Here is a 21,179-nt window from a genome sequence, read left to right as displayed (position 1 = left end):
CCTACCTAACTTAATAAATTCCTAACTAAGTTAACCAAATTTCTATAACTAATGACTTTTATTGTAAGTAATTGTGATATTCTATAAGAAATAAATAATTTAATTGATTTCGTTGCATTAATTTATGTGAAATTATAATATAAAATTCTCATATAAGTTGCCTCTCAATCTCCACGCTATTCACGATACCCGTAATCATTTAATATGGGGACAAAAATTGAACATGTCGTATAGTTTCAAGAAAGAACAACTTAAACAAGACAATTTGAAAAAGAGGGAGCCGCGTTTTTCAAAAATGGAATTCTGTGCACGTTCAATGTTTCAATTAAAACTGATGAAATCTGCTCAAATCAAAAGGAAAAAACCAAAGAAAATAATAAACATAACAGAGACCCTTCAATACATACACATTTTTTGATGAGTTTTATTTTGGTTGTCATAAATAATGCACGTATTGTTAATACTCCCTTCGTTCCTTATTATAAGAGACAAATAACCGAAATACGTTGATAAAAAAAACAGTTAAAATTAGTTGAGAACAATTAATGTGTAAAAAGTATATTTTTTTTTTCCAAAGATGCCCTCATTAATAAGGAGAGAGAGTATGAGAGAGAACAATTAAATTATTAAAAGAAAGAGAAGTGGGAGGGAGAGAGAGTGTGAGTTGGAGATAATAAATATGGGTAAAATAGTAAATCAACACAAAAAAATAGAGACAACTTGTAAGTGTCTCTTATATATAGGAACATGCCATAAACATCAAATGTCTCTTATAATAAGGAACGGAGGGAGTATCTCCTATTTGGTCCCATGCAATATTTTTTAAATTATTGATACAGATAACTATTGCATGGGATCTTTGGTCCCTCCCTTGTCAGAACTTGAATCCTATAGATCTTTTGACAACAAACTAGACGATGTCCATTCATTTTTAAGTTTGATAAGATTCCGTTCAGGAACACGCAGTTGCAACTTGCAAGCAAGAAAATTCCTGAGATATTCATGGCTTCCCTACACCCTTCACTTGTCTCTGCTCGTCCCTCCTTCAGAAATAACAACCCTAAAGCCATCAAATTAGTAAGGATTCCAAACCGTGCCTCCAGATCAGTGGCATGCAAAGCCATAACGGACGATGATGACTTCGACTCCAAAAACCCTAAAACCCACCGTCAAGTACTCGCCCCTGACCTTGCCAGAAGAAACCTCCTCTTAGGGTTGGGAGGCCTTTACGGTTCTCTTCACCACAATGACCCATTTGCCTTCGCCAACCCGATCTTGCCGCCGGACGTCGCAGAGTGCGTATCGCCGGAGCTCCACAAATGTGCTAAACCAACCAATTGTTGTCCCCCACCCTCCCGATACATAAAAGACTTCGAATTTCCAGCAACCCGTAAGCTTAAGATCAGACCAGCAGCCCATTTAGTTGATGAACGCTATAGAGAGAAATACCGAGAAGCTGTTCGTCGCATGAAAGCACTCCCACCAGACGATCCTCGTAACTTCATGCAACAAGCAAACGTTCACTGTGCTTACTGTGATGGTGCTTATCACCAAGTAGGGTTTCCCGATTTGGACCTTGAAGTCCATGGTTCTTGGCTCTTCTTTCCCTTCCATCGTTGGTTCCTCTACTTCTATGAGAGAATATTGTCCAGCTTGATCGATGACCCCACTTTCGCTCTGCCATTTTGGAACTGGGATGCACCAGCGGGCATGGTGATTCCAGAAATATACACGGATCCTCACTCGACACTTTACGACCCTCTCAGAAACGCCGATCATCAACCGCCAACACCTGCGGATTTTAACTTCAGTAGTGGATGCGAATGCCAGGTATGAGTTTTATTGTGATTTAAAGTAGAACTATTATATCCCGTTCTCATAGCTATTTCATTTGAACTTTTTATGATTTTTAATTTCACAAATTTACACCCATGTGCATAAATTTTTTCACTTTTACACAGAGAAGCTGGGATGATCAAGTGGATGCAAATCTCAAAACAATGTACAAACAAATGGTGAGCGGTGCGAAACGTCCTTCCCTATTCTTTGGTGCGGCTTACAGGGCAGGACAGAGCGATCCCAATAATGGAGAAGGCACCATAGAGCTCATTCCTCACAACACGATGCATAATTGGACCGGTGATAACTGCCAGCCCAACGGTGAGGACATGGGAAGCTTCTATTCCGCCGCAAGAGACCCCATCTTCTATTCCCATCATGCCAATGTCGATCGAATGTGGGAGATCTGGAAGACTCTGCCGGGCGGAAAAAGACGGGACATCAGAGACCCAGATTGGTTGGAATCTGGGTTCTTATTCTACGACGAGAACAAGGACCTTGTACGCGTCAAAATCAAGGATTGCCTCGACACCGGAAAGCTAGGCTACACGTACAAGGATGTTGGAATCCCATGGATTGATGCCAAGCCTACACGTTCCAGGAGCACCTTCTTGAAAAGTCAAGGGAAAAAATTCGATGGAGGCAAGGTAAAGTTCCCTCTGGTTTTACGCTCCCCCGTGAGTATTACTGTGGAAAGAGAGAAGGGAAGGAGTAAGAAGGAGAAGGAAATGACGGAGGAGGTGTTAGTGATTGAAGGGATCGAGTTTTCTGCGAGCGATTCACCAGTGAAGTTTGATGTGTATGTGCACCGCGAAGGTGAATTCAGCGGGGCCGGTGGGCCCATGACTACCGAGTTCGCGGGGAGTTTTGTGAGCGTGCCACATCATCACAAGAGGCTGACCATGAAGACTAATCTGAGACTTGGGATTACAGAGTTACTGGAGGATTTAGGTGCCGATGATGACAAACGCGTGGGTGTCACTCTTGTGCCCCAGGCTGGGAAGGGACGAATTACCATTGAACGTATCAAGATTGAGTATATAGATGAATGAAATTAAGCGTACGTAATAATATTAAGTCTAACATTCTATATATGGTCCTTGTACCACGCACAGTACGCGCGTAGAGGAGTAATTCTGGTATGTGGGGTAGTTATGTGTTAACATTTGATGTTATGATCATGGATAATATCCTGATTGTGCATCACTCACTGATAATATAATATATGTAGTTTTGTGTGTGTGTGTGTGTGTACTTTCTACGGCATCTTGGTGTGCTAATATGTCAAGTGTTTAATTTGTTCCTATATAATAAACGACCTTTTTTTTCCTAAATTAAAAAAAAGTACTACGGAGATGAACTTCAGCAACGACACAAGTAAAACGTATCAAAAAGTTGAATTGTTCAATATATATATATATATATATATATATATATCCTACCAAATGTTTGATAGATAACGTGTCTAGTCTTGCTGTAGGATTTCACAATTACCTTTTAAATTTAGTTTTGACGTCGACTTATGATAATTTACTACTTATGTTTTTTCATAATTTATGGTGGAAGATCTACACAACTTATTCGGCCAACAACTCTAGGTGCAGAGATTGCACAGCTATGCACATTTGCATATGATATGTAGAGCCGGTAATATAGGTTGAGTCTGTGTCAACCCGCTATAAAGTGATAGGTTGGGTTGAAAAAATAGAAACTATTTTGATGCAGTCCTGTTCAGCCCGTAGTTGCCAACTTATAGCCCGCCAACCAGAGCGGGTTAGCTCGCCAGCTGTTTTCTTATTTTTTACAATTTTTTTACAACTTTTATTTTAATTTTAAGAAGAAAATTTTTTATTATTTTCACTTAATTTATATATAACTTTGTATTTTATTAGAGACTTTAATTCTAAATTTGATTTCTTATTTTCTCTATTGTTTTATTATTTTTATACTGATAAAATAATTATTAACAATAAAGTATATGTTTATATTTCAACTTTTGAGATTAATTTAATTATATAATTATATGAAGATATAAGAATAAGAAGAATTTTTTCTGCAAAAATTTATAATTGAATTTAAAAAATTTTAAATATATGAGTAAAAAAATTTCAAAAAAAGAATGAAGGTTGGCGGGGCAGGGAGGGCTAGCAAACGATGAGCCGGCCAAGAGGCGGTCCTGTATGGTCCCAAGCCCTTGACGTTTTACCACCTCTACCCCAAGGTGCATATATCCAATCAGAGGCATCAATAAGATTGAGCTTATTGCAGATTGAGATTTTTCAAAAGTTAATTCGGTGATCGTTTTAGTGCTCATTGCAATTGTAAGAATCATAATGCTCATCAAATCTCAACTCTTTAAATTTAATATGGACAGTCGAGATTTAATATTTAATATTTTTTAAAAATATTTTTTATTAATAGGTATATAATCCAAAATAAAGGTAATAGCTTAACCGTAAATTTATTTTAAATTTATTTTATTTAAAAAGTAATAGTTAAAAATTTTAAATCTACACCATTAAAACCATATCTGAATGGTTTAGATTTCACCACAGCGATAAGCATCATGGTTCTCATTATTACAGTGAGCATTGAAACTGATTCCCTTTCATGGCTGCTCCAATTACTTTTTTTTTTTTGCAATCAATTGTTTATTTTCGCTACCTTAAATCATTAAACTTCAATATGTATAATTTTAAGTGGAAAATCCAAAAAAAAAATATCTTGACTTTCAAAATTGCAAATTAGTTTATTTTGCCAGTAATTAGTTTTATTTAATATGTTTTGTTAGTAATTGACTACACTTGACTTCAAGTAAATAACAACAAATATTTATAGTAATAACTGATCCAAGATTTTGAAATTCAAGACATATTTTTTTTAGGATTTTTCCTAATTTTTATGTCCACATAAAATGGCACATGAGATCTTTTATGAAAATGTGATGAGCAGAAGGGAATGAGGGAATCCTCACATAGCCTTATTTGGTCTTATCCATACTCTGACTGACTAATATATTATTATAGGAAAGGCTTCTCTTCACCTTATCTTTACTCTTGACCAACATTTAAAAGGTGTTTGGATAAAACCATGGTTTGAAAAATAGTTTCTGAGAAAAAATTATTTTTTGAAATAGATTTTGAAAAAATAGATTTTATGAAAAAGTGATTTTGATAAAATGATACTCCCTCCGTTTCTTATTATAAGAGACATTTGATGCTTATGCCATGTTCCTATATATAAGAGACACTTAAAAGTTGTCTCTACTTTTTTGTGTTGATTTCCTATTTTACCCATATTTATTGTCTCCAACTCACACTCTCTCTCCCTCTCACTTCTCTTTCTTTCAATAATTTAATTATTCTCTTTCATGCTCTCTCTCCTTATTAATGAGGGCATTTTTGGAAAAAAAATTATATTGATTGTTCTTAACTAATTTTAACTGCTTTTTTGATCAACGTAATTCGGTTATTCGTCTCTTATAATAAGGAACGGAGGGAGTAGTATTTAGATAGTTGTTGTCAAAAGTACTTTTTATATGTAGAAATTACTAAAAAAGACATAAATTTATATGATAATTACATAAAAGATATATTTTATAATATATTTTTATTTGAAGTAATAAATTTGTTAATAATATATTTTTGGCCAACATAATAAATAATATATAAATAATGTAATTAATAAATAATTAAGAAAATGACCACTTCTAAAGAGCATCAGAATGAATTCCCACCTGAGAGTGAGAGATTCGCTAGCTCTGCGCACAAACAAAAACGAAAGAAATGAATCAGTTTAGATTAGCAATTAAGCTTTGATAACACAAAAATAAATTAGCAACATACACTAAAAATCCGTGAATGGCCTGGGTTGATTCTTTTTATAAGAATTCACAAGTAAACAAAATAACAACTGAAGGGCAAAGCTTCCGACAAGAGTAATTATTACTCCAACGACACCTTTTTTCACTTGCAAAAAAGAAAAATTATTGCTTCTTTGCAAACCTAGGTTCCGGTAGGCAAAACATTGGTTTTGGGTCAAACCAAAGTTTTGGGCAAAATCTGGGTGTTTAGATATTATCTGTTTCAAACTATAGTTTGGAGCCCAAAATCACTTTTCTTCAGATTGCCAAATACCCCCTTAGAGTACAGATCACAAATAGCGGGTCCCACATATTTTTTAAAAAAAATTATAATCAAGTCCAAAAAAAAATGACTGAAAAGTCTTATTATATTTCTCACTCAGTTTATTTACAGACCAGAGAGAGAATATTTCTTTTATCCTTCATCTAAGTCATCTTATTAAATTTATTATATGAATATATATTTTTTAAATTTCAGTTCTCACTCATTTCTAAAATTACAATTTGGCAATTTCTTAATCCTAAAAAATTAAATTAAATTTATCTATTGGTCCCAAATTGTTATCCCCTCAAAATCAAAGTTAACTGGAACGTATCAAATTTCCTTGCAGCATTTTCTCCCTTTGTAAACAAGTAAGTGGACCCGATCTTGGGCCCCACACAATTGAATATATATTTTTATATATAATAATTTAGATTTTCATTTTATAGAATGCATCCTTTGGTTGAATTCGTTGGATCAGCGAAAAAGGAAAGTGCATCAACATTTGGTTTGGATAGATGGAAAAGTGGAAGGAAAATTGGGGAGAATATTATGAAAGAAAACGTAACTTTGAAATTTTACTATTTTTAACTATTTTTCCTTTCAGTATTTTTTTCTTTAATTTTCTTCCTATCCAAATAAAGGATAAGAGATTTATATAGATGTAAAACTTTTCAATTACGCGGTAGCATTGTGCTTATATATTAGCATTATTTAATTAACTTCTTGCGGAGAGTTCAATAATTTACGTTTCCAAAGTTTGCTATTATCATTGACACGAAAATCATATGGCACGTTATATTAAGAGTAAATGAGTAATTTTATTTCTGATCTTATTTCTTAAGTAGATCTATCATCCTGATCTTTTTAATGGTGCAGTTTCACCCATAATTTTTGTGTGTGTAATTTTACCCATGATATTCTTTTCTGTCTTTTCGTGCAATTTTATCTTTAATCTTATTTCTCATGTGAAAACAAATCATCAATGCCTTGCAGGCTTGTGACTTGCTGCTTAGGGTGTCATGCTCTTGTCTATAAAGTCACTAGTTTGAATAGGCATGCGACTGAAAAGGGAAAGAAAAAAAAAACCAGAAAATTACCCACTGAAATTGAAAAGGACGAAAAGATCGTCTAAATAAGTAAAATGACGAGAAGAGCATGAGTGATCCCAAATGGTGAGCGGAATTAAACAAATGGTAAGCGGTGCAAAACGTCCTTCCCTATTCTTTGGTGCGGACGGAGCGATCCCGATAATGGAGCCGGCACCATAGAGCTCATTCCTCACAACACGATGCATAATTGGACCGGTGATAACTGCCAGCCCAACGGTGAGGACACGGGAAGCTTCTATTCTGCCGCAAGAGACCCCATCTTCTATTCCCATCATGCAAATGTCGATCGGATGTGGAAGATCTGGAAGACTCTGCCGGGCGGAAAAAGAAGGGACACCAGAGACCCAGATTGGTTGGAATCTGGGTTCTTATTCTACGACGAGAGAAGGACGTCGTACGCGTCAAAATCAAGGATTGCCTCGACATCAGAAAGCTAGGCTACACGTACCAGGATGTTGAAATGCCGTGGAAAGATGCCAAGCCTAGACGTTCCGGGAGCAAGTTCTTGGGAGAACTGGGGAAAAAATTCGAGGAGGGCAAGGTAAATTTCCCTCTGGTTTAACGCTCGCAGGTGAGTATCACTGTGGAAAGAGAGAAGAAGGAGAAGGAAATGACGGAGGAGGTGTTAGTGATTGAAGGTATTGAGTTTTCTTCGAGGGATTCCCTGGTGAAGTTTGATGTGCACGTGCACCCGGAAGGTGAATTCAGCGGGCCCGGTGGGCTCATGACTACTCAGTTCGCGGGGAGTTTTGTGAGCGTGCCACATCATCACAAGAGGCTGACCATGAAGACTAATCTGAGACTTGGGATTACAGAGTTACCGGGGGATTTGGGTGCTGACGATGACAAGCGCGCGGGTGTCACTCTTGTGCCTCAGGCTGGGAAGGGACGAATTACCATTGAACGCATCAAGATTGTGACATTCTATACATGGCCCTTGTACTATGCACAGTACGTGCGTAGAGGAGTAATTCTGGTTATGTGGGGTAGTTATGTGTTAACATTTGATGTTATGATCATGAATAATATCCTGATTATGCATCACTCAGTGATAATATAATATATGTAATTTTATATGTGTGTGTATGTATGTGTTCTTTCTTCTGCATCTTGGTGTGCTGACATGTCAAGTGTTTAATTTGTTCCCATATAGTAAACGACCTTATTTTTTTCCTAAATAAATAAAAAAAGTATTACCGAGAAGAACTTCAGCAACGACTCAAGTAAAAGGTATCAAAAAGTTGAATTGTCTAATATATATATATATATATATATATATATTTATACATCCTACCAAATGTTTGATAGATAACGTGTCTAGTCTAGCTGTAGGATTTCACAATTACCTTTTAAATTTAGTTTTGACGTCGACTTGTGATAATTTACTGCTTATGTTTTTTCATAATTTATGGTGGAAGATCTAAACAACTTATTCAGCCAACAACTCTAGGGGCAGAGATTGCACAACTATGCACATTTCGGTATCATATGTATCCCCAGATACGCATATCCAATCAGAGGCATCAATAAGATTGAGCTTATTGCAGACTGAATTTCTCAGAAGTTAATCCAGTGACCGTTTTAGTACTCATTGCAGTTTTGAAGATCATAATGCTCATCAAATCTCAACCATTTAAATTTAATATGGACGGCCAATATTTAATATTTAATATTTTTTGAAAAATATTTTCCTTTTATTAATAGGTATATAATCCAAAATAAGGGTAATAACTTAACCATAAATTTCTTAACAATAAATTTTTTATTTAAAAAGTACTAGTTAAAAGTTTTAAATCTACACCATTAAAACCATTTATGAATGGTTTAGAGTTCACCATAGTGACGAGTATCATGATGCTCATCATTGTAATGAGCACTGAAAACTGGTTCCCTTTCATGATGACTTCAATTAGTTTTTTTTCCCATCAATTGTTTATTAAATCATTAAACTTCAAGATGTAGAATTTTAAATGGAAAATCCCAAAAAAATATCTTTTGACTTTCAAAATTCCAAATTAGTTTTTTTTTGCCGGTAGTTAGTCTTATTTAATATATTTTGTTAGTAATTGACTACACTTGAAAAAATAAATAACAACAAATTTTTATATTTTTATAGTAATAGCTGATCCAAGATTTTGAAATTCAAGAAATTTTTTAAGGATTTTTTCTAACTTTTACGTCCACATAAAATGGGACGTGAGATCTTTTATGAAAACGTGATGAGAAGGGAACGAGGGGATCCTCACACAGCCTTATATCTGATCTTATCTATACTCTGACTGACTAATATATTATTATAGGAAATGTTTCTCTTCATCTCATCTTTACTCTGACCAACATTTAGAGTACAGATCACATATAGCAGGTCCCACATATATATATTTTTTGAAATTACAATCAAGTCCAAAAAAATAACTGAAAAGTCCTATTACACTTCTCTCTCATTTTATTTATAGACCAGAGAGAGTATTTCTTTTATCCTTCATCTAAGTCATCTTATTAAAATTATTATGTGAATATATAATTTTTTGAAATTTTCAGTTCTCACTCATTTCTAAAATTACAATCTGGCAATGTCTTAATCCTAAAATTAAATTTAATTTATCTATTGGTCCCAAATTGTTATTCCTCCAAAATCAAAGTTAACTGGAACGTATCAAATTTCCTTGCAGCGTTTTCTACCCTTTTTTTCCAGGAACGAGATCTCATTTTCTAGTTCTAAAAGTTTTATATGTTGTGTAAAGAGTAAACAAGTATATGGACCCGATCTTGGGGCCCACACAATTGAATATATATTTTTATATATAATAATTTGGATTTTCATTTTATAGAATGCATCCTCTGGTTGAATTCGTTGGATCAGCGAAAGAGGAAAGTGCATCAACATTTTGGTTTGGACAAATGGAAAAGTGGAAGGAAAATTGAGAGGAGAATATTATGAAAGAAAACGTGACTTTGAAATTTTAATATTTTTAACAATTATTCCTTTCACTATTTTTTTCTTTAATTTTCTTCCTATCCATATAAAGGATAAGACATTTATATAGATGTAAAAGTTTTCAATTATGCCGTAGCACTATATTGTATGCCGAATTTTGTGCTTATACATTAGCATTATTTAACTTGGTGTGGAGAGTTCAATAATTTACGTTTTCAAGGTTTGCTATTATCATTGACACGAAAATATATAATATGGCACATTATGGTAAGGTAAATATGTAATTTTATCTCTGATCTTATTTCTTATGCACATCTATCATCCTCATCTTTTTAAAGGTGCAGTTTCACTCGTAATTTTTTTTTTTGTGTAATTTTACCCATGATAGTTTTTTTCTGTTTTTGTGTAAAATTTTACTTTTGATCTTATTTCTCACGTAAAAAAAAAAATCATTAATGCCTTGCAGACTTGTGACTTGCTGGTTAGAGTGCCATGCTCTTGTCTATAAAGTCAAGAGTTTGAATAGGCATGGGACTGAAGAGAAAAAATAATCATAAATAAAATTGTACAACTAAAAAGACTAGGGTATTGGACTATTGGATGCATTTAAGAAATAAGATGAAGGATAAATGTTATATCGAAGAAATAATGAATTTTTTCAGTGTTTTAGTTTGTCAGCCCTCTTTTATTTCATGATGGATCAATATATTATATATTAATCATAATTGTTACTCCTCTGATATTTAATATAAGATCTAATTAACTAATTTGAATATATTAAGGATATTAGTTAAATTAGTTAATATGATATATTTTTTCAAAATATTCTAAGTATCTTCCGTAATTCCATCCCTTTCTCTCTTCCACTTAATTATTATTAGAAAAATATTAATAGTGTTAATTTGAGAAAAAAGTAGTACAGCTGTTATGTAATCACGGGAAGAACATAGTTTTAAAATTAGAAATTTTAGAAGAGTACAGCAAGGCTGTGGCAGCTGGCTTTGAGGCCATTATGGCCAATGCCTTAAGCCTCAAAATAATTACTTTGCAACTATTCATCCTTTAAAAATAAAAACCATTACATGTAGATAAAGCATACGTATATGTATTTAGAATGAAACTGTAATTTTTAAAGTATTCATTTTAATCCTTCAAATAGTGGTCCACCATACTTTTTATATATGGTAGTATTTATTCAATTAGTGGGCAGTTGTATTCCTGTATGCATTTACTACTCCTTGTTGGTCCTAATTCTAAGAGGAGGGCAAAGTTGATTATTTTATTTTATTTGATTGCTATTTAACTTCTTGGCGGTCCTAATAATTTATTGTATAATTGAACGTATTAAGAGAAGAGCTAGTATTAAGACATTACCTCATTTATACATTTTCAGAAATACAAAAAACTCATTTTAATAATAACCTAAAATTATATATATATATCATGAATTTAAATGAAAATGGTTAACGAAATGTTTATGTACGTATATATATAATTGTAATATGTATTAGTTGTTAAATTGTATAGGACTTATATATATCAGAACAAATTAGGTGATTGCAAATGCTTGTGGTTCTAACTTTTTCAGAAGTTTTGGTCAAAAGAGAAAACTGTTTTAGAAGCAATCCGCTCATCCCAGTATTCTCTGTTTTTTCCCCCCCTCATGACATTGTGCTGGTGCAATTAAGAATTGGAATTAATTAATTAGGGACAATGAAAATTTATGAAAGACGCCGGAAACAACTATAAAACCGTTGGATATGCGCTGAGTCACATGCTAGCTAGCTAGTGATGATGTAGTTGTGAAGCATTTTCATATAATACAGAACCTCCTATATTTAATACTGCCTTTGATTATTAATATAAGAATTAGTTGACTAATTTAAATAGATTAAGAAAACTAGTTAAGTTAGTTATTTATAATAAATATGTATTATTTTTCTAAAATATATTTGCTAATTAAGTATATTAGTTAGAATTACTATTATTATAAAGACTACCTTAGAGAAAAAAAGGATAGATATGAGAGATAAAGTAGATTGAGATTTTATATTTAAGACCAAAATAAATGTCAAATAAGCTCTTATATTAAGGACAGGAGATAGTCCTAAATACAATATTTCAATCCATTTTGTTTTCCAAATTTATATATATTTTAAAATATCTATGTCTGTTTGGATTGCTGTCTGCAACTCCAAACGTACATGGAAAAATATGCAACTATGGTTAGTGGCTTATTTTTACAATGACGCTTGTTTGGATCAACTTTTTCTCAAATGGGCTTTTGAAGAAAAAGTCAGATACAAGAAAAGCTGAAAATTTGAGCTTTTACCATTGGCAATGAGAAAAGACAAAACAAGAATGAGAAGAAAGATAAAAGTATTTAAATGGGTCCTATCTTGATCTAATAATTTGATTTTTTTGTACTTCTAAGAAGAAAAAATTACCTAATAAGATTTAATTATTTTAATTTATTATTTGTCTCTTATGATTCTCTCAGGCTCTCTCTCGTGCTGTGTCTTGAACATGTGACCTTGCCGCTGAGACCATTCCTCCACGCCAGCAGGCCATGCGAGACGCAAGCAATTTATTATTTTTCTTGAATTTATCAAATTGTATACATACGATATACTACTTTTGCTCTTTAATATAAAATCCCAATAGATTAATTTGAAAAGATTAAGAAAGCTAAATAATTATCAGATTAATATCATATAATATAAAATACTACTATTCAACAAAATTCATATCATTTTAGGCATTTTACACCTAAACCTATTTTTCTATTAATCATACAAACAAATTTCAGTTTTTTCAACTGATTTCTTATAAACACCAATATAAACATAAATCATATTATACTAACTAACTTTTATTTTGACTGAAGTTTATAAAAATCAGTTAGAATAAAAGTCAGTTTTACCACTGTTAATCTAAACACACCCTATATTGATTGTAATGGATTCCAGCTAAGGGATAATTTTAATACACATTTATTACAAATAACCAATTTAACTAATTTATTTAATATCTTTAAATTAAATTAGTTATTTAACCCTCATAATGTAATGTGTGTGTGTGTGTGTTGACCAAGCGAATTAAACAACCTTCCATTGTGGCCTAGAAGAAGGATTGTTGTTCATGTGTTTAGCATACATGTATTAATAACAAAACATGTTTTCTCCTGTAGGCGTGAGACAAATTGTTTGTGGACTCTCTCCTCCTCTCTCCTCATATACATAGTTGAAAAGGGAATATATATTTAAATAAAGAAGTATGCCAGAACGTGTCATACAAATGTATATGCCAGAACCAAAAAATTAGCAGGAAGAATGCCCGAGTCGTAAGGCTGCATCAGGTTTTCTATATCGCTATACAAATATTAATATGCTAGGATTTCTAATAGCAGGTATTATTTAAAATATCAATTTTTTTTTCCACATAGTATATATCCCTCCCTAACTTAAAAAATTCCTAACTAAATTAACCAAATTTCTATAACTAATGACTTTTATTGTAAGTCATTGTGATATTCTATAAGAAATAAATAATTTTAATTGATTCCATTGTATTAATTAATGTGAAATTATAATATAAAATTCTCATAAAGTTGCCCGTCTCAATTCTCCACGCTATTCGCGAGACCCGTGACCATCTAGTATGGGGACAAAAATTGAACAATTTATATATTTTGATGAAAGAAAAATTTAAACAAGACAATTTGAAAAGAGACAGCCGCTTTTGTCAAAAACGAAAATATGTACACGTTCAATACATACATATTTTGATGAGTTGTATTTTGGTCGTCGTAAATGCAAATGTTATAAATACCTCCATTTGGTCCCATGCAATATTTGGTAAGTATTGATACAGATAACTAGTGCAATATTTGGATCTTTGGTCCCTTCTTTGTCGGAACTTAAATTCTATAGATTTTTTGCAACAAGCTAGATGATGTCCATTCATTATTAAGTTTCTTGATATTCCATACAGGAACACACAATTGCAAGCAAGAAAATTCCTGAGATATTCATGGCTTCTCTGCACCCTAAATATCTATATTGATTGTAATGAGTTTCCACCGAAGAATAATGTTAATATACATTTATTACAAATAACCAACTTAATTAATTTATTTACTATATTTAAATTAAATTAGTTATTTATCTCTAATAACGTAGTGTACATCTTAGAATTTTAAAATTTTAAATCAGTCTTATTCACTATATTTTAATAACAATTGACTACAATTAAAGCAACAATATTCCTGATTTGGTATTTAGAGGCTTTTTTTTGGAATTGTTTTTTTAATGTCCACATAAAATTGCACACGAGATCTTTTATGAAAAGGTCACGACGGGAAGGGAATGAGGGAATAGTAGCACAGCCTTATCTCATCTTATCTGCTCCGACTGCCGTACGAGGAAAGATTCCTATTCACCTTATCATTACTCTGACCAGTATTTAGGACAGTAGCGGGTCCCACATATATTTTTTAGGGAGAATTAGAGAGAAGGACCTAATATGTATAATATTTATTAGAAAGGATCTTAAAAACTATAATTGTTTAGAAGGACCAAATAGTAAAACGTAAATTTAAAAATACAGTTTTGCCCCTAAATAAATTCCCCACGTTCTATCTCACCACATCCTATAATTATCCTTTTTTAAATAAAATAATAAAGACTTATCTGTATTAATTAAACTAATTAGAATTACAAAATCAGAACCAATTCTAATTAATCAAATAAATTAATGACCAACACTACTTAATTTATTTTTCCATCATTTTTAACCAATAAAACTTTATTTGGGCTTTCTTAATGAGGAACTTACCAAAGTCATAACATTCAACCATATTTTTATTTATTTATTTCATACTCTTATTTTATTTTTTTCTACCAAAGTACTCTTATTTTTTTTCAGGACATTATAAATTTATAAACCCAACCCTTAAAAATAAATTGAATCATATTGGTTATCAAAATTACAAATTTCAAATAAAAGTAACATATAGAAGTCATTATGTCAACGGGTATTTATCATAATAAAAGTGGCTACAATAATTTAAATGCCATAGACTAATAAAATTGAAAGAGCTATCTCTATTTAGGATTGATAAAAATTTGACCTAATAACGCCAAATATCAAATATTAAATAAAAGATCTTTTTATTTGGGTTCAATGTTCATTGTGTTTTTTCCCTCTATTTTTTTCTTAATAAATTCTTAGTGTTCAATTTCGTACATAAAAAAAAAAAGGAACTTGCATTATTTTAATGATTAATCATATCAAAGTCCAAGAAAAACATACATGACATGGCAACATTTACCACATGATGTGAATATATGAAGTGGTAACATTCATGAAAAAATTGCTACATATTTCTTTACTTTTATAAGTTATGAATAAGTTATATATTGTTTATTATTATATTATTTTTAAAATTTGTAATTGTATTATTTAACAGGATTCAATTTAATCCTAAATTAAGGTTATAAGGCATGAAATAGAATAATAGTATGAAATAAATAAATAAATAACCATTAAACTTCGTAACTTTAATAGGCTCATTATTCTAAAAAGCCAAAAAAAGAGTTTTGTTAATTAAAAATGATGGACAAATAAGTTACTTAGTGTTGATTATTAATTTAATTTTACTAATTAGAATTGCTTCCTTACTTTGTAATTTGGATCAGTTTGAATTCTCAATTATTTCATTCAAAAATAGGATAATAATAGGATGTGGTGAGAGAGAATATAGGAGATTTAGTTAGGGGCAAGTTAATATTTTTAAACTCATATTTGAGTAGTTGGTCTTTCTAAATAATTACAATTTTTAAAATCCTTTTCAATAAATATTATCCGCAATAGGTCCCTCTCCCTAATTCTCCCTATTTTTTATGCGGGCTTTACGATCGCATACTTAGATGTTTCGCTCTCATCCTCATCGCCCGGTAAATATTCCTTTATGAAGTATTTTCTGAGAGAACTAAATCTTCTTGTTATCCTTCTCTCTCATTTTATTTATATACTACCTCCCATCCTTAATATAAAATCCTATTTGATTTTTATTTTGATCCTAAATATAGGATCCCAATCCACTTTGTTTTTCATATTTATACATTTTTTTTCAAAATAGTCCTTCTAACAATGACAGTTCTGGTCAATACACTTTATTAGTAAGGATATTTTAGAAAAGACAACACCTATTTAGAATAAATAACTAACTCAATTTACTTCCTTAATCTCATCAAATTAGTTAACTGGCTACTAGTTCCATAGGTAATGATTTCTCTTTTGGCTGGTCCAATATCTAACCATGACCCTCTTCATTCAATTCTAAAACTACACGAAATTACTAAAACATGTTTTATTACAAAATAGTCTAATAGCTTTTGAATGGTTTGTTTTGCTCTTAAATAGTAAATCTTAATTCATTTTATTTCTCAATTTATACAATTTTTTTGAACCATCCATACCTATTATATATATATATTAAAGGGAGTTTTATCTATAGGAATAATAATCACAGAGGGTTTTTTTTAAAAAAAAAATCATCACACATCTATTATAAATAACTAATTTAATTAATGTTTTAATATCTATAAATTAATTATATAGCTTTTCATTAGCATGGGAGAGCGTATTTAGTTTTCGGTTTTTTTTCATGTTCTTGGTAAGGGGCAGCCCCAGCAGTGTTGAGCACGACAACAATTTGATAACATACATTGGGATCAGAGGGAGTAAAAAATATACTACCTCCGATCTTAATTATAAGATATCATTTGTAGATATTAAAAAAATCTCATAGGTTCGGGGGCAATATTTAAAAACTTAGCTTAAAGAATCTGAAAAATAGGTAGTAATCACATTCACAGACAAAAATATGGTTAACGGGACCCATTTTATAAGAACCTCTCTATATATATTCTTTTAAATTTTAATTTAGTACCTCTACTTTTTTTTTAATTAAATTCTTTAATTTTGTAGCATTGACACATTAGCTCTTATATAAGAGTTAACAGTACTGTAACAGATCAAAGTTACTGTGGTTGACGGTGCTAACTGAGCAAATTTACAAGATTTAATTAAGAGATAAAAACATATAAGTATCAAATTAATAATTACGGAAAAATATGGGCACCTATAACATGATTTTCTCCGCAATCAAACTATATATTACTGTAATTCTTACAACTATGGAACTTTAACTTTATCAAATTACGGGCAATACACACGATGCAATTTTCTTCGAAATTTTTTTATTAAACTTATTTATATATAACTTTGCATAAAGCACATGGCAATTTTAAAAATTGAAAAGATAGCATTTCTCGCATCAGTTTTTATCATGAGGGCATATTCTATAAAGAAATAAATGATCCTTGTCATGGGTATCGATTATATTTTTTTAAGATTGTCTGTATTTAGTGAAGTCTGAAGCAATTTTTTTACCCATATGTAACTTTTCTCTAGTTGAATATATATATATATATAATACATAGTTTTAAATATGAGTGAATATAATTTTTTTCTATATTTGAACAATTAAAGTTTTATTGGTCATGGTGAGGTAAATAATTAGACATATTTTACAATAAAGAAGGGAGCTTGTGTCACAAAGAAACGAAAGAAACAGTAATCAAGTTTCATACGCAAGAAACGGAGAAAAATTACCTCCTCGAGAACAGAACTGTCTTCTTCTTTTTCTTCTTCTGGACTGATAATTGTCTACTTCAAATACAAAAAAAAAAAAATCGAAATTTGTAAGATGGAAGCTAGAAATTGTCCAATAAAAGCAGCTGGTCATTGAAGAAAATTCAGAGAAGTGGAAACATTTTCGCTTATTAAATTCTGGAGAATTAATCATGTGCACAATAGTTCATTTATACTAATTAGCAAGTTATACTCGCAATAAATGCAGCTCTGAAATGTCAACATTAAAGGCTTTCAAACAAATTTCTTCTTTGATATCATCACCCCTACGAAAACTGTGAGAATAGAAACTGTGCCTCTTGCTGGTCAAAAAAAAAAAAAAAGAAACTGTGCCTCTATGTTTTTAATTTGGACTGGTCTTCTCAATCTCATTATAAAAGCCTTCGATACCAGCACTTGTCATCTCAAACCAACTTGCCAAAACATGGCCTCTATCTCATCGTCATCTCTTTCCTTTTTGTCCTCCATTAATGCCTCTTCTTCTACTTCTTCCTTGTCTCCATTCTCTCATCCACGATCCTCCAGAAATACCAAACCAAAACCTTATCATGTTTCCAAATTCTCGTGCAAAGCCATGCATAGTGACTCTGAAAACCCTAAAAATATCTCCCAAGAAGATCAACAACTATTTCATGTTCTAGCTAATCGGAGAAATGTTGTCCTTGGCGCCATTGGAGGGCTTTACGGTGCTGCCGCCGCCAACCCTTTTGCCTTCGCTGCTCCGGTGGCCCCACCAGACCTAACCACCTGTGGCCCGCCGGATCTACCATCTGGCGTTGAACCAACCAACTGTTGCCCGCCAGTTTCCTCAAAAATCATAGACTTCAAGTTTCCACCCTCTAAACCCCTTAGGGTTAGACCGGCGGCTCACTTGGTCACCGCCGACCAATTAGCAAAGTACAAGAAAGCCATTGAGCTCATGAAAGCTTTACCTTCCGATGACCCACGTAGCTTCACACAACAAGCTAACATTCACTGCGCATACTGCGACGGTGCGTATCACCAAGCAGGGTTCCCTGACCTCGATCTCCAAGTCCATAATTCTTGGCTTTTCTTTCCCTTTCATCGTTGGTACCTTTATTTCCACGAGAGAATCTTAGGGAGCCTGATCGAAGATCCCAGTTTTTCGTTGCCGTTCTGGAATTGGGATTCTCCCCCCGGAATGCAGATTCCGGCGATTTACACAGATTCTGCGTCGTCTCTGTATGATGCTCTTCGTAGTGCGAAACACCAACCTCCCGCAATCACGGACCTTGACTTTAACATCGACGACGACAGTTCCACGTCTCAGAACAGTAACAAAGGTCGTAGCGTCATCTCCAGTAATCTCACCATCATGTATAGGCAAATGGTCTCCAACGCTAAAACTCCAACGTAAGTTTTCTCACTTATGTACGTAAAATTTAATTTAATTTTTCAAACGTTTCAAAATATATGCGTAGATCTCACCTAGTTGACTTTAGTCCCATTTATTTACTTTTTAAATAAAAATATTTCAATCATGCTAAATATATTTTTTACATTTAACAAAAGTGTTAAATAGAGGATATTTTGAAATCATGGCCATGCGAGGGAATCCCAAGGTCTTGTTATATTAGGTGAAATTGTTGGGGAACGACCTAGTATAAGTATAATTCGTCAATTTTTATATCATTCATACCCAATAAAAAATAAGCTTAATCCATCCAGCAGTCATGTAATATGTTAGGTAAAGTTGATCATAAATAAATTTTAAGTAATTTAAATTTTGGAAAACCTTTTTCAATGATAACAATGCATGTATTATTAATATAATCTTTTGGTTAAAGTATGTATTTGTTCCTTTAATTTTACAAACTTTTAACTAGGTCTTTTAACTTTAGAAAATATATTTTTGGTTATTTAACTCTAAAATCGCTTAAATGTATTAATGTCTTGTATACTGACTCTTCTCTTAATACATTTAATTATACAAATAGCAGTGAAATAGAGATAATCGATATTGCCCTCTTATTGGAATAATAAATCGGTCCAAATAGGAAAAAATCACCACTGTGCCCACTAATTGAATAAATAATACTCTAGAAAGTAGGTGGGTCACTATATCGAAGGCCTGAAGTGAATACTTTAAAAATTACAGTTTTCTGTCACCAAAAAAAAAAATACAGTTTTCTTCTAAATACATGCGCCCAGTTCTGCATCCAATGGTTTTGATTTTCAACGCCCTTCTTTGGTATATATGAAAGGTCTCTCTTCTCTTTCCCATATACTATATTTTTCATATTTCTCATGCTTATCTTTATTTTAATATACAGACTATTCTTCGGAAGCGCCTACCGAGCCGGAGATGAGCCGGACCCCGGCGCCGGCTCTATCGAGAACATCCCTCACGGTCCGGTCCACTTATGGACCGGCGACAACACCCAGCCTAACTACGAAGACATGGGAACCTTTTACTCAGCTGGCAGAGACCCCATTTTCTTCGGCCATCATTCCAACGTCGACAGAATGTGGAGCATATGGAAAACCCTAGGAGGCAAGAGAAGAGACATCTCCGACCCAGACTGGTTGAACTCCGGCTTCCTCTTCTACGACGAGAACAAGAACCTCGTACGCGTCAAAGTCAAAGATTGCCTCGACGCAAGAAAACTGGGGTACGTCTATCAAGACGTCGAACTTCCATGGCTGAAATCAAAGCCCACACCTCGTCGCAGGTCTTCGAAAGCTCAAAAGGTAGCCCTGGTTCCTCAACTTTTTGGTGTTGGAGCTGCACAAGCTGCTGAGACTTCTTCAAAATCTGTCAAGTTCCCTGTAGTTCTGGAGTCTACAGTGAGCACAGATGTGAAGAGGCCGAAGAAGGGAAGGAGCAAGAAGGAGAAGGAAGAGAAGGAGGAGGTGTTGGTGATTGAAGGGATTGAGTTTGAGAGAAACGAAGCAGTGAAGTTTGATGTGTTCGTTAATGACGAAGATGATAAGGTTATAAGGCCAGATAACTCAGAGTTCGCAGGAAGTTTTGTGAGCGTGCCTCACACGCACAAGCACAAGAACAAGAAGATTATTACAAATTTAAGGTTGGGGTTGACTGATTTATTGGAGGATTTAGAAGCCGAGGATGATGATAGTGTTCGTGTGACTTTGGTTCCGAGGTATGGGAAAGGGCGAGTCACAATCAGAGGCATCAAGATCGAGCTTATTGAAGACTAAGATTTCTCAGAAGTTAATTTGGTGATCTTTCATGGTGGCTTCGAGTGATTTTCTTCATTAGTTGTTTATTTTGGCTACCTTATTTTTTTGCAGCTAAAATCATTAAACTTCAAGATGCATAATTTGCAAGGAACAAAAAACCGAACCGGATATTGAACCGGTCGAGATAGTGGGTTAAGGGTTAATGGTCGGACCGGTCATATTAAAATAATACAATTTAATTGGCAATAATAAAATAAAATAACATTCATAAATAATAATCAC

The 21,179-nt window shown here is 32.9% G+C and overlaps 2 protein-coding genes, 1 long non-coding RNA gene and 1 pseudogene across 3 annotated transcripts; 3 read left to right on the top strand and 1 right to left on the bottom strand.

The window, feature by feature from the left end:
• Positions 1 to 1,002: 1,002 nt before the first annotated feature.
• Positions 1,003 to 2,902, top strand: LOC114744771 (polyphenol oxidase, chloroplastic-like). Its single transcript, XM_028932929.1, has 2 exons — positions 1,003 to 1,830; positions 1,962 to 2,902. Exons 1-2 carry the CDS (start codon positions 1,003 to 1,005, stop codon positions 2,889 to 2,891), a joined length of 1,758 nt encoding a protein of 585 aa, XP_028788762.1. The 3' UTR covers positions 2,892 to 2,902.
• Positions 2,903 to 6,413: 3,511 nt separating this feature from the next.
• LOC114744770 (polyphenol oxidase A1, chloroplastic-like) lies at positions 6,414 to 8,627 on the top strand (annotated as a pseudogene).
• Positions 8,628 to 12,430: 3,803 nt separating this feature from the next.
• On the bottom strand, positions 12,431 to 18,795 carry LOC114744775 (uncharacterized). The gene is made up of 3 exons (XR_003740145.1): positions 18,718 to 18,795; positions 17,738 to 17,747; positions 12,431 to 12,442 (listed from the first exon to the last, which is right to left on the bottom strand). It is a non-coding gene; the product is annotated as an uncharacterized LOC114744775 (long non-coding RNA).
• Positions 18,157 to 21,032, top strand: LOC114744774 (polyphenol oxidase, chloroplastic-like). Its single transcript, XM_028932932.1, has 2 exons — positions 18,157 to 19,106; positions 20,027 to 21,032. The coding sequence occupies exons 1-2, from the start codon at positions 18,157 to 18,159 to the stop codon at positions 20,913 to 20,915; spliced, it is 1,839 nt and encodes a 612-aa protein (XP_028788765.1). The 3' UTR covers positions 20,916 to 21,032.
• The last annotated feature ends 147 nt before the right edge of the window (positions 21,033 to 21,179 follow it).

Source organism: Neltuma alba, unplaced genomic scaffold, assembly GCF_004799145.2.
Source record: "Neltuma alba isolate B1F8T4 unplaced genomic scaffold, ASM479914v2 tig00004443_pilon, whole genome shotgun sequence".
NCBI classification, from domain to species: Eukaryota; Viridiplantae; Streptophyta; class Magnoliopsida; order Fabales; family Fabaceae; genus Neltuma; species Neltuma alba.
Note: the sequence above shows the minus strand (reverse complement) of the source record. Positions and strands in the feature narration are given on the sequence as shown.

What these genes read in the sequence shown, in the direction of transcription:
- LOC114744771 (XM_028932929.1), top strand. Translation starts at nt 1,003, where the DNA reads ATGGCTTCCCTACACCCTTCACTTGTCTCTGCTCGTCCCTCCTTCAGA. An exon ending in GTAGTGGATGCGAATGCCAG is followed by an intron (nt 1,831 to 1,961) that starts GTATGAGTTTTA and finishes ACTTTTACACAG; the next exon opens with AGAAGCTGGGATGATCAAGT.
- LOC114744774 (XM_028932932.1), top strand. Translation starts at nt 18,157, where the DNA reads ATGGCCTCTATCTCATCGTCATCTCTTTCCTTTTTGTCCTCCATTAAT. An exon ending in TCCAACGCTAAAACTCCAAC is followed by an intron (nt 19,107 to 20,026) that starts GTAAGTTTTCTC and finishes TTTAATATACAG; the next exon opens with ACTATTCTTCGGAAGCGCCT.